The sequence below is a fragment of the Trachymyrmex septentrionalis genome, unplaced genomic scaffold, assembly GCF_001594115.1.
Source record: "Trachymyrmex septentrionalis isolate Tsep2-gDNA-1 unplaced genomic scaffold, Tsep1.0 scaffold2, whole genome shotgun sequence".
Taxonomy (NCBI): Eukaryota; Metazoa; Arthropoda; class Insecta; order Hymenoptera; family Formicidae; genus Trachymyrmex; species Trachymyrmex septentrionalis.
In genome coordinates, this window is record NW_017305179.1 from 1,012,697 (window position 1) to 1,024,779 (window position 12,083).

At 39.5% G+C, this 12,083-nt stretch overlaps 1 protein-coding gene across 6 annotated transcripts in view; it reads left to right on the forward strand.

The window, feature by feature from the left end:
• LOC108747478 (ankyrin repeat domain-containing protein 50) overlaps window positions 1–12,083 on the forward strand; it is an 84,796-nt gene that overhangs the window by 65,582 nt on the left and 7,131 nt on the right. For all 6 annotated transcript variants that reach the window (XR_001939242.1, XM_018484975.1, XM_018484978.1 and 3 more), the window contains exons 3-4: window positions 9,175–10,642; window positions 11,263–12,034. Coding sequence is in view for 5 of the 6 variants with exons in the window: in XM_018484975.1 (XP_018340477.1) it covers window positions 9,633–10,642; window positions 11,263–12,034 (1,782 nt within the window). In the remaining variant the exon portion in view is untranslated. The remainder of the gene's footprint in view (window positions 1–9,174; window positions 10,643–11,262; window positions 12,035–12,083) is intronic.

The following is a 12,083-nucleotide window of genomic DNA, read 5'->3' on the forward strand; positions in this document are numbered from 1 at the left end:
GTTGATGTTTCAAAAATTATTTTGATTTTCAATTAATTACAATGCTTCAAGGAAATGTAAAACGGCAATGTAAAAAATCGCCAGGGTCCGTTGGAGTGATTTGCTAGGGTTAATAGTACGTACTACAGCAAAGTGCAAAAAGCGAGGCGACAACAATATTGCTGATGTATAGCCTAACCAGTAAATAAAATTTGATTTGCATCGACAATGTTAATTGTAATGAGACAAGATGAACTGAGCAGCAGAATATAACTGAGGAGTGGCGACTCACCTTAAGTTAAATTTGACACTATAGATTTAACAGCGTACAGTATTTTTCCACGTGTAGATAGATTAACTTATTATTGATCTTTCAGCTAGACATGTTTTCCTATATTGTATCTTACATAGTACAGAATATCGCCACTGGTACTATCACTGGTACTATACGATGCTGACGCGGTAAGACCCGGCGCAGAATCTGCGGCGCCTGCAGTCTCCAGCCCGGCGTTCGCGTTTTCACGCTAATTGGAATGCAATTGCGACGAAATCGGCCCAGCGGGCACGTACTCTGACGTGAACGGATTAAACGACGGTCAGCTCTATTTTGCGGGCAAGTTCGCGTGCGGCTTTACACCAACGGAAAGTTAATCCGCACCGTCCCCGCAGAGGGAATCGGCCCCATTTACTCGGACCTCGATTTCGGATTACGTCCTTGTGAAGAGGGGCTGCTCGCTCGATGATGCAACGAGAGTTCCGCACTTTGTCAAATCCACGCGTACATTAACGGAATCCTAAAGTCGTCTTTTTATTCACACCCATTCACACCCATTTCTATCAAAATTGTTTAACTTCAACTTACTTGGTTTAATTTACTTTTTGTTCTCATTCTAGTTATAAGATTTAGAAAAGGATAAATTAAAGAACGAATCAAACCGAGATTAAAGTTAATTTACATTGGGAGAAATGAACATCAGTATAGGATTTATATTATACCTATACAAAGTCAGAGCACAGATCTTTGCACAACATATAAAGCATAAAGCATAAGAAAATTAATCATAATCTTGTATTTCATAAGAAAAGAAAGGAAATGAAGAACTTCGATTGGATCATTTTTTCTTATGCATTATATACTTGTATATTATGCGTTATGCCAGACTCTGCTCTCATTGTACGATTTATATGTTTCATTGTCACTAACTAATTGTTTTCTAACTAATCTCTCATATTACATACACTGAGAAAAAAATAGTCTAAATTTAAATAAATATTTATTTGAACACTGCCAACTAAACATGTACATACAATAAATAAATATTTACTTAATAAAAAGAAGTGATTGTTAAATCAAATTAATGTTTTTTCTTGTACAAAACAAATATATTTTTATACTTAATAAATATTTAATTGATACTGTTCAAATAAGGAATTTATTGAAATTTAGGAAATATTTTTTTCTCAGTGTATCCTAAGCCTAATTCTGAAAACTTAATATAGTTTGTTCATGTAATTCTTAGTTCAAACCAAAATTGTTTTATATGTACAAAATATAAAATTTGTATATAAAGTAAATATTGTTACAAGTCGACTCCAGAAACCGATAACAAAACTTTTTTTCGTTTTGGCATAAAATCGATCGAGGACTACAAACTACCGTTTACATTTCAACTGTGCGTGTGGAAAAGAATTTTTAAATCTATAAAAGCAGTTAGAAAAATACTTCTTGAAAAATAATCACAGGTATAATAAACACGGACGACTATAAGTTCCTCTTAAGAGTTGAAGCTTGAGTTGAAAGGAACACATTTATCTTCGTCGTCCGTAGAAGAAATCTGTAGGAAAAATACAATATATACTTTTATCGATAAAGAGGATTTTTAAAGCGGAAACATATTTTACTTCATAAAAGTTCTCGAAGTGTGAACGGTTACATAGAAAAGACTTTACTATATTCGAAATATTTTTCGGGAAGGCCTTTCTAAAGTTTTCACTCTATCGTCGTCGTCGCAAAGTATATTTATTCAAAGTTAGAATTGTACAAATTATAGTGCTCGTACTCAGAATAAGCGCATATTAATCTTTGTGTGCGACTAACGGCGTTTTTAACTTTTATCTGTGAGATTCTCTTGCTAAAATATGAAACGCATTCGTACAAAGGAGACGACTCGCCCATTTTACCATTTGAAATACAAGACAACAGTCTCTCTCTCTCTCTCTCTCTCTCTCTCTCTCTCTCTCTCTCTTTTCATGCAGGAAGAAGTTCTTCCTGTGTCTTTAAACGAGACTACTGGCATGCATGGCTGCGTAGGTGCTAGGCCAGCATGCGTACAACTTGATGCATAATGCATTCGGGTGCAACAGAGCAACAGCATGTGACCAAATTAAAAGAGAGGGATGAAAAGGGAGATATCTCTCGAGGTGTTTACATCGTGAATGTTTCTTCATATCGAGTCTCGTGAATATTTTTGATGCTTTAATGATTATGAATTATGTAATATCTTTTAACTGTATTATTTCTTCATACATGATAGAGAACGCCAAAGTGAGATGTTTCGAATAATATATATATTCTTTATTAAGTAATATATAAATTAATAAGACTCTCAAGAATATGAATTAAAAAATTGTGAATTATCGGGCTATTCACAATTTTTTAATTCTTTATTAAATCAATTTATTTCGGATATCTTTACGATTTATTATTATTTCCTGCTTATTTCTTTATTATTTCTCTACTTATTTATTGAACAATAAAGATTTCTAGTAAAGGAAACGCTAGTATGTGATACTTTTTATTTTTTTCATTGTTATTTCTTCTACGTTAAGCACTTAAGTACAACAGATAATTATTCAACGAATACCGCTTGACCGACCTGCTGGTATTCTGGCCGTGGTCTCTTCCGGATTAACTCTAAATCCAGCTTAGCCGCGAGCTTTCTTTGAATATATTCTTCTACCCTTTGCAATTCCACGCTGCTGCTCCTTCCTCCGGCGCGATCCGAAGTCTAGACGAACTTTTGTGTAATATCGGAGCAGTCGCCCCTTCTTGTACATTCAGACAAACGACGAGATCATTCTACCTTGAGGGAATCACACGCTTTTATCTCCCTTTCTGCTGCCATCGCGCGATGGGAAACGAAGGAAACGCATCTCGCTGTCTATAGGCGACCAAAATTGCGCCGCAATTCTTCTCTGATGTAAACCGCCGTAATTTTCATCGAGAAATTCATAGATTTTTTTTTTTTTTTTTTTTTTTTTTTTTTTTTTGAAAGCGAAATAATGATCGAGGACAAATCGAATATTACGGATCTTACGATTGTGATGAAAATACAAAAATGGGCAAATTTCATTAGATGTTAACTAGTGAAATCATGAGGTCTGTTTTCTGTAACTGAATTAGTTGAAAACTCTTTTGGAACTTAAGTGAAATAAATATATGTTTGGCATTTGGCGAAAGCGACAAAGAAGGCTCTAGTGCAATCTTGTGGTGGAATATAAAAAAACAGATCTATTGTAGAAGAGAAACCCAGGTGTGCTATTCACATTTTTAATTAGCTAATTAACTAATGAGAATTAAATGCCAGATACCACCATCGCGGTGATTTAAATCACCGTCACATCATTATTCTTTTATTAATTTACATATTGTTCTGTTTTTACTTAATTATGTGTGCTTACATTGTCAATTGGGTTGTCTGTTCCGCGTGAGAATTACATCAGATGCTCGTCTTTTTGGCAATACAGTTTAAATATGTCAATTTGAATGTATTCGCATCTGGCATCTGCAAAATTGTACGAAATTCGTCTCGAGAACGAGCAGAGCTTGGTTTCTTCCACATGAATAAAATTTCAAAAACTCGAATGAATTTGCTTTGTAATATTCATCTCGTTTCATGATTGACCTCCTGAATGTGACGACGAAGGAAATAAAAATCTGCGCGTATATTTTCTTCTACAGTCGCGTAAATGCAAAACAGAGAAGAACGAAGAACGGATCTACATACAGACAAATATTTCTCATCGCTGAACGCGAGAAAAAAAAACTTTAATTGCCAAGTAAATTAAGAATTTAAAAAGTAAGCTCCACGAAAAACGATCTTGCCGTTTATTATCGTGGTTGCTGGGCGAAAAAAAGAGACCATTTCTTCAGGCTCCTGTTTGTCCGTATTTCTCACGAAATGAATCGTGCTACCGTTTATCGATGATCGGCGTATTCCTTTTTTACATGTAAATGGATCCAGCGCCTATATTCGTTGATTGAATCCAGTTCCGCGGCCTCTGCCGAGGATAAATTTCGCGTTCACCGAGGTCGGCATGCGGGGTTTACGGGGTGGGGAACGGAAATCGATCGGTTAGGGGTGCAAGATAAGGGAGAAAAGCGTAACGTGAGAAAGGAAACATCGGGCACACTGTCTCCTTTCCCCCTTTTGTTCGCTTACAACCATGACGTTTCTAACCCCTTCTGTCTGTCGCATACGCGGGGAACGCAGGCTTGCGAATAAAATTATTCAAATTGTCTTGCATCGTTTCAATTTTTTTGAACCGGATGAAATATGTAATGTGACATTCCCATGAAAAAAAAAAAATGAAAGTAGGTAACACTCCTCTTATTAGCACGTGGGCCCGCATCCAGAGAAAAGGTTGCTCCGATTTAAAGAAATTTTCTTTCCTATACGATTAAAGCAAAAATTTCTTTGACTTAGACGTTACTTTTTTAAAATCAAATAAAATTTATTTATTAATTATGATTTTAATGTTATTTCTTGGATTTGAATATTGATAATCTCTTTAAGTCAAATAAATTTTATTTTACTTTGAAAAATAAAACGTTTAAATCAAAGAAATTTTTTCTTTAACTGTATAGCAAAGAAAAGTTCTTTAAACTGAAGTAATCTTTTCTCTGGACCCATTCGAACAGTCTTCATAGAATCGTGTTTTATTGTGGCAATCAATTTTTCAATTAAAATTATTTAAATTGTGAGTGTTTTATTTCTTTTGAAACGAATAAAATATGTAATAGACATTCCCATGTGGAAAAAATAAAAGTAGCAACATTTTTCCTCCGTTATTAATACGTGAACTTCCGTCAAGAACACAATTCCATATAATCATGTTTTATTTATTACAACAAAATTATTTAAATTGTTTCGCATTTCAATTTTTCTGAATTAAACGAAATACGTAACAGATGTTCTCATGAAAAAAAAAAGACAGTAGACAGTTTTTTCCATTTCTTGGTTAATATGTAAACTTCTATCAAAAACAATTTTTCTCATAAAATGGTGTTTTATTGCGACAATCAGTTTTTCAAATAAAATTATTCAAATTGTCTTGCATTGTTTTATTTCTTTTAAACCGAGCGAAATATGTCCTAAATGACATTTTTATATTATAAGAAAAGAATGAAAGTAGGTGACGCTTGGTTCGTCAATTATCACTGTTATCAGGATGTAGGCTCTTCTTCCGTCAAGAACAATTTTTCATACAGATTCGCGTTCTATTGCAGCAATCAATTAATTTTTTTTATTAAACACGGTCAATATTTATTTATTAGACACAATCAATTTTTATTTTTTATTGAACATATATATTTATATGTATTTAATTGTACGAAAATATTATATCTAAAGTAATTGCTCTACGTGAAACTATTACCAAAAGCATGAATATTTCTCTCGCATATTTCCGGATATGATCCGTAATTTGTCATCAGTGTCGCGATTAAAATATTAATTACCTCCATTAAATACAGTCCAGTAGAAAATAAATGGTTTCAATTTCGATGCGCACTTCCTCAAGGAGTTTAATTAACTGAGCATGGTGGGGATTTTCTCGTGTGAAACAGGTTCTCGCTTCGTCTCGTTTCTCGTCCACGGCGTATCATTCGGCCATAATGATCGCCGGTTAGGGGAGAGAGAGAGAGAGAGAGAGAGAGAGAGAGAGAGAGAGAGAGAGAGAGAGAGAGACAACCAAGGGGGTTGTCAACGTTGGTTCTGGTTGCATCGAAGCGACAATGCAACGCGCGCACATTGACGGTGTCATCTTTATTATGGCGTTGTGTGCCTCCGCATCTAATAATAAACGGGTCGGCGGCCATTGTCGGAATATAGGTCGAGCCTTGTGGCATTTATCGAGGCGTTTACGAAACGTCAGTTTCGTACGCGTGTGTATGTGTGTGTGTGTGTGTGTGTATACAAGCGTGCATTTACCTTACCGCGAGTTTCCAAGTCCCGTGGCTGCTTACAAGTCTCACGGTAAATGTCGCCGAAATGAATGAACCGCGAAGCGCGACACAGTTATCAACTTTGCGCCCGAACAAGCAAGTTTGGTCTCCGTCTCAACGCAGACGAATAAATCGTGATGTAAGAGTACTAAGTATAACATTCCCGTGGATGCGCAGTAGTTCAAAGAATGATGACATTTATAACCAATCAGAAATTGATCTCAAATTTTATAAGCCAATATACAAAGTCGCTATTAAACATTTGCCATCGATTAGAAATTTTCTCCAAATTATATATTCAACTATTGTACACAAGATTATAATATATCTGGCATTCTTATATCATGAAATAATATATAATTTAATAGGACCGCACATTTCTTGTTTAGCATTTTGTGTTCGGTTAGAAAGAATTGAATATATTAGCGTCTCTCTTCAATTTGATACTTTAGGAAGAAAGAGGAAGGAAAAGATAGATAAAGCGTTTATTACTGTTCTAGGATAAGCATTCCAAGAAGAACTTACAGAAAAAGTAAACAATAATGTTCAAGAGTAAGAAATGCAAAATAAGGAAATTAACAAAAAGTCGGCGCAAAAATTTGGAGATTTACGTAAAATATGAAAATTAGTAAACACAGGATAGGAAAATTTACAGATAAGTAAAATACTTATCTACTTGCGTAGAAATTTTTACACAGGGATGAAAAAAAAATTGAATTTAATTATATTAAATTAAATAAGAAATAAAATGATATAAAATTAAATATAATATAATATCATATAATATAATAGATAAGAGCAGAAAGAGAGAGAGAGGGAGAGAGACAGAGATCGATGTGCCTTGAGCTATCTCACTCTTTCTAATCCGATAATGACAACTTCATAAGAATGCACAGTCTATTCTTATTACGTCTATGGAATAAATCGAGACAGGAAATACCTTGAGCCGAGATAATGGTATTGTAGAAGCGAGCGATGATCCTTTAAAAAAAAAAAAATATCCCAGACACCGTCGCGACTCCTTTCTCAGTGCTGCTAACATTCGCTGAAATTCGGTCTCACGTTTCAGGCGGACGAGCCAGAGAAGCCGTTTATCTCCATTAATTTCAGGCGGATTTTACTTTTAATAGAATTTTAATTTGAGCCTTGGCTACGGAAAGATCGTAAGCAGTTGTCCAATTAAGAAAATAGAGGGAAATATCGGGCTGCCCGCGATTGCCTCTCTCAGCGGCCGGGAGGATAAACGCGAAATTTATCGCGCCAGTTTTCAGGTACGAGTTAGATTTGCGGTCCTTCGTCCCTGCGTTCGCGGGTCGACGTGCCGAGCGATCTTTCGTTACATCCACGTATGCGCGCACACACGCACACACACACACGTGTGTGTGTACGTGCATCGGTCGACGACATGACAGTCGGATTTGTGGCTTTCGGCGAAAACCGTTTTCGCGTTTTCTCGCGCAACACATTTTCCCACGTTGCTAGAGGGAAGGAAGGGACGAAAAATGGGAGAGAGAAAGAGAGGGCTCGGTGATAGCGATGGTCAAAAATGGTCATGTGGCAATTTCGTCGCGCGTAACACAATTATACGCTAACGGTCCCGGACATGTAATCGAATCGATTCGTGATACGCCGCGGGAACGTATTTATAATTTATCAGAACGAGCGAAAAAGAGGAAGAGAGGAGGGGGGGGGGGGCAGAAAAAGGGTGCGCTTTCTTGCAGAACGTACATCTGTCACCGGAAACGGAGTGTCAGCGAGGACAACTGAAAATTGTCCAAATTTTATTAGAATTTAGAAATAATTTGGCAAATGAGAGTAACAATGTTATTTGAGCGCAAAAATTTTTTTCACCCATTATATATTTGAAAGCTGTTACATTCTAAAATCGTCGGACGTTTCGGCCTCAATTAGAGTTATCTTTAGCGAGATTTTTATCGGAGATGCAGATCTCACGCTCAATTGTGATTAACCCTCATCCGTGCAGTACACACAGTCGAAATTAACATCGATGTAGTGAAATTTTAATTACATTTACTTGGCGTCTCTTAAGATTAAATAATAAAAGCCATGATCGCAAGACATGCCCAGATTACACAAAAAATCAACAAGCGTCAGTTTATATAAAGTCAAAGCCATTCGAATGTGGACGAGTTGCGAGGAAGTCGAGGAAAGCTGGTTTCCAAGTAAAAAGTAAAAATCCTCGGTAAACCTCCTACCAATAAAAATCGTTAAACGCGGAAAGATTGCGAGAGACCCGCACTGCTCGTCGTGATACGGTTATTTATCCCTCAGTGCGATATAAACGCATCCGGCGGAACGCGATGGGCGAGGTCGTCGAACTTTACCGTCGTGTTAGGATTATTAATTATCGCATTAATGGACAGCGCGCTAATCTATCTTGTTAAACGGAAGACCATCTTAAGTTAATATCGTTTTACCTCCGGGCAAAATCGCGCCAAGTTGGGACGGTAATGATTAAAGTCTCGGAAGGATGGCTATCCGGCCTCCAGAAGACGCGCCTGGTTTAAAGATTAACACTGAATCAATTAGACGGTTAGTTGGACCACTTAATTGCGACGAGGATCAAAGAAGGACCGGAAAATCTTTTAAAAGTCTGCTAGAGACATGTCGCGCATGACATATTCAAATTACTCGCGTAAACGCGAGCTCTGTATTTATAAGGCGACGAGAGTCCTCTGAATTTATTTTATAAACTACGTTACCGGCGTCTATCGTGATGTAAACGAGTATTTCGCCGCAGCCGCGTAATTTGGCCGCCGAATATACTTTAACGGAAAGTACCTTGCGTGTTTTATCGAATAGATTCCTCTGTTCCTTTCCTGTTTGAAGGCGATTTTATCCTCGGTTGTCATTTTGTGGCGAGAAATTAATTTTATGTCCCTCATTCTACTTTTTATAAGTATTCACAAAATGTTCGAGGAGGGAAAAGAGATTTTCTTTTGTTCCAGATAGCATGCAAGGACGCGAAGCGCATTGTTACAAGGCGGCTACAAGGCGATGAGAAGCCTGAATGGAGTCAGAGGAAGCCTCAGAGCCCCCTGGGGCTCCCACCAATGTTCCGTTGACAGAGCAACGCAGCCGGGTCAATCTTGTCGTTGCACTTAAGCCGATCTGAACTGCCACCCATCTCATCATTTACACCAGATCTGCATTTAGTCGCGATACTCCAGAGAGAGAGAGAGAGAGAGAGAGAGAGAGAGAGAGAGAAGAGAGAACAGCTTATCCGATCAGATACGTCCAGACGAGCTGAACACCACCCGGATTGAAACCGATATAGTGAAACCCATGCCAAAGATCTACTTACGCCAATCGATTTACATTAGAGAACCCCGATAAACTCAATTGCGAGAAGCGTTTTCATCACGCCGAGGTAACAGGAGAAGAGAGATATCGGGACGATATCGAGATGGCGGCGCCGGTGATCGAGAAGAAGCGTTTCTTCTGCCGAGAATGGGCCTTCACGAAGCTGTCGCACTGCCTGGAGCAGAGGCCGCAATCGAAGACGTGCGGTGCTCTGATCGTAGGCGGGCCGGGAAGCGGAAAGACGGCTCTCTGCGCCGAGTTGGCGTGGCCGTCAAGCGGCGCTTCCGCGAGGCATCAGCGGTCCCTGAATCGTCGTCTGCTGGCCCGACACTTCTGCCAGGCTAGAAGCGAGGCCTCTCTGTCGCCCGCTCAATTTGTGCGGTCCCTGGTGGCCCAGCTGCTCCAGGCGAGCTCGGACGGCTCTCATCATCGAGCGTCGTCCACGCCCATCTCGCCGGCGACGTCCGCGAATGCAGCCACGACCACGATCACTACAACGATGCTCACGGCGACGACGACGGCGACGACGACGGCGACGACGACAATGGCGGTGGCGATGCCTACGACGATGACGACACCGACGACGGCGACGACGACGACGACGACGACGACGACGACGACGATCGTCACGACTGCGCCGCCTCTCACGTCCAGGGAGGCTGTCGCGGAGGCCTACGCCGAGAAGCTGCGGACCGATCCGGAGATACAGGCCGCGTTGCAACCGGACGTCCTGGACCGAGATCCGGACGACGCTCTGAAGAAGGCTCTGCTTTTCCCGCTGTTGGAAGTCGAGCCGCCAAAGAATTGTCTCTTCTTGCTAGTGGACTCTATTGACGAGGGCCAGACGTTGAATCCACCGCAAACTGGCACTAGGGACTCCCGGAGGGAAAATGATAATGTCAGTCGTACAATAGCTGAATTGCTGGCTAATCATCACCATCTATTCCCACAATGGCTTTTGTTAGTTTGCACCGCTCGACGACAGAGTAAGACTATATCGCGTATGTTCACCGGCTTTCGCAAGATCTCACTGGACGACCTAAGAAAGTCCCAGGTCGTTAGGGATGTTCAGCAATATATCCTCGCGCGGCTGGATCAGGAAGACGCACTTAGGTAACAACAGGATTAATTGTTGCGCATCTAGGATACTTAATTCTCATCAATTATTTGTATTCTTCGTTACCTGCTTGAACGAATTTTTTTATTAATCCTTTGCCGGCAATCGGGGGTCTTTAAAAGCATCGATGTGAATTTTGGTAGGTAAGATTTAAATCCGTTGAAAATAAATAAAATTCGACTTTTATGATGGTCAAACTCATTAAAACTTTAACAAGTTTACTTTAACAAATCAGAATTTTTTCAAATTTATCGTATAGTCCGGAACAATAAAACATGTTGTTCTGTTTTTTGAAGATCCCTATTGCTGATGGAAGAATTAAAATTCATATCGTCAAATAGTTAAAACAATTCAATTGATACATTTGCATTAATTTTATCGACAGTCATTTTTGACAAAAACATTTGAGAAAAGATAAAAAATTTAATTCTCTTTTTAATTCTTTTTAATTCTCTGAGAGAAAATTATATTTCTAATAAATGAATATGTTAAACTTACACGTTTAAATGGCATGCAAAAGTTTACGTTTATTAACAACAATGATATTTAAACTTACATTTTACTTGTCACTCGTAAGTAATCGTTTCGCTAATACTTCCATAAACTACTTTCACAGGCAGCACATCTCGCGTGACACCGCCGAGATGCTGAACCAGCTGCACATAAAGAGCAACGGCTGCTTTCTGTACCTGGAGAAAGTTCTCGACGGCGTGGCGGAGAACTTTATTGTTCTGCGCGAGGTGCGAGAGATACCGGGAACGCTGAACGGCCTATACCTCTGGCTCTGCCAGCGACTCTTCAGCAGGAAGCAATTCAGCAAGGTGCAGCCTCTACTCAACGTCATACTCGCCGCCAAATTGCCCATCACTCAAGAGATTCTGTACGAGAGCGTGAAGACGGCCTGCGTCGGCATCACCGTGGAGGACTTCAATCGCCGGCTCCATTTGCTGCGACGGGTGATATCGGTCTCGCGTGCCGGCGCATTGATGCTTTTTCATCACAGTTTCGCCGAATGGCTGCTGGACGTGAAGCACTGCACCCAGAAGTATCTTTGTTCGGCCACTGAGGGTCATGCCATGCTGGCGGCCTACTACACTCTACGCGGTCCCGAGCTCAATCCCGACGAGATCTGCGTACTGGCGCAACATCTGCAACGTGTTATAACGAGCATTCCGGTTAACACCACGTTGGATGTCTACACTCTTCAAGTACTCTGGATGATTAGTAGTAACGCGCCCATCGAAGGCTGTTATCTAGATAGCTCCGAGTGCATTCTTTGGCCCAGGCAGGATGTTAAGCTTCTGAAATTGCTAATCGACACTGGCGCTAAGCCCTCTGAGAAAACGATTGATGATGACGCTAGCAAAGATGCTATTTCTTCTAGTCAGGTATATATAATTATATATATATATATACGTCCAAACCCTTGAAAATTTG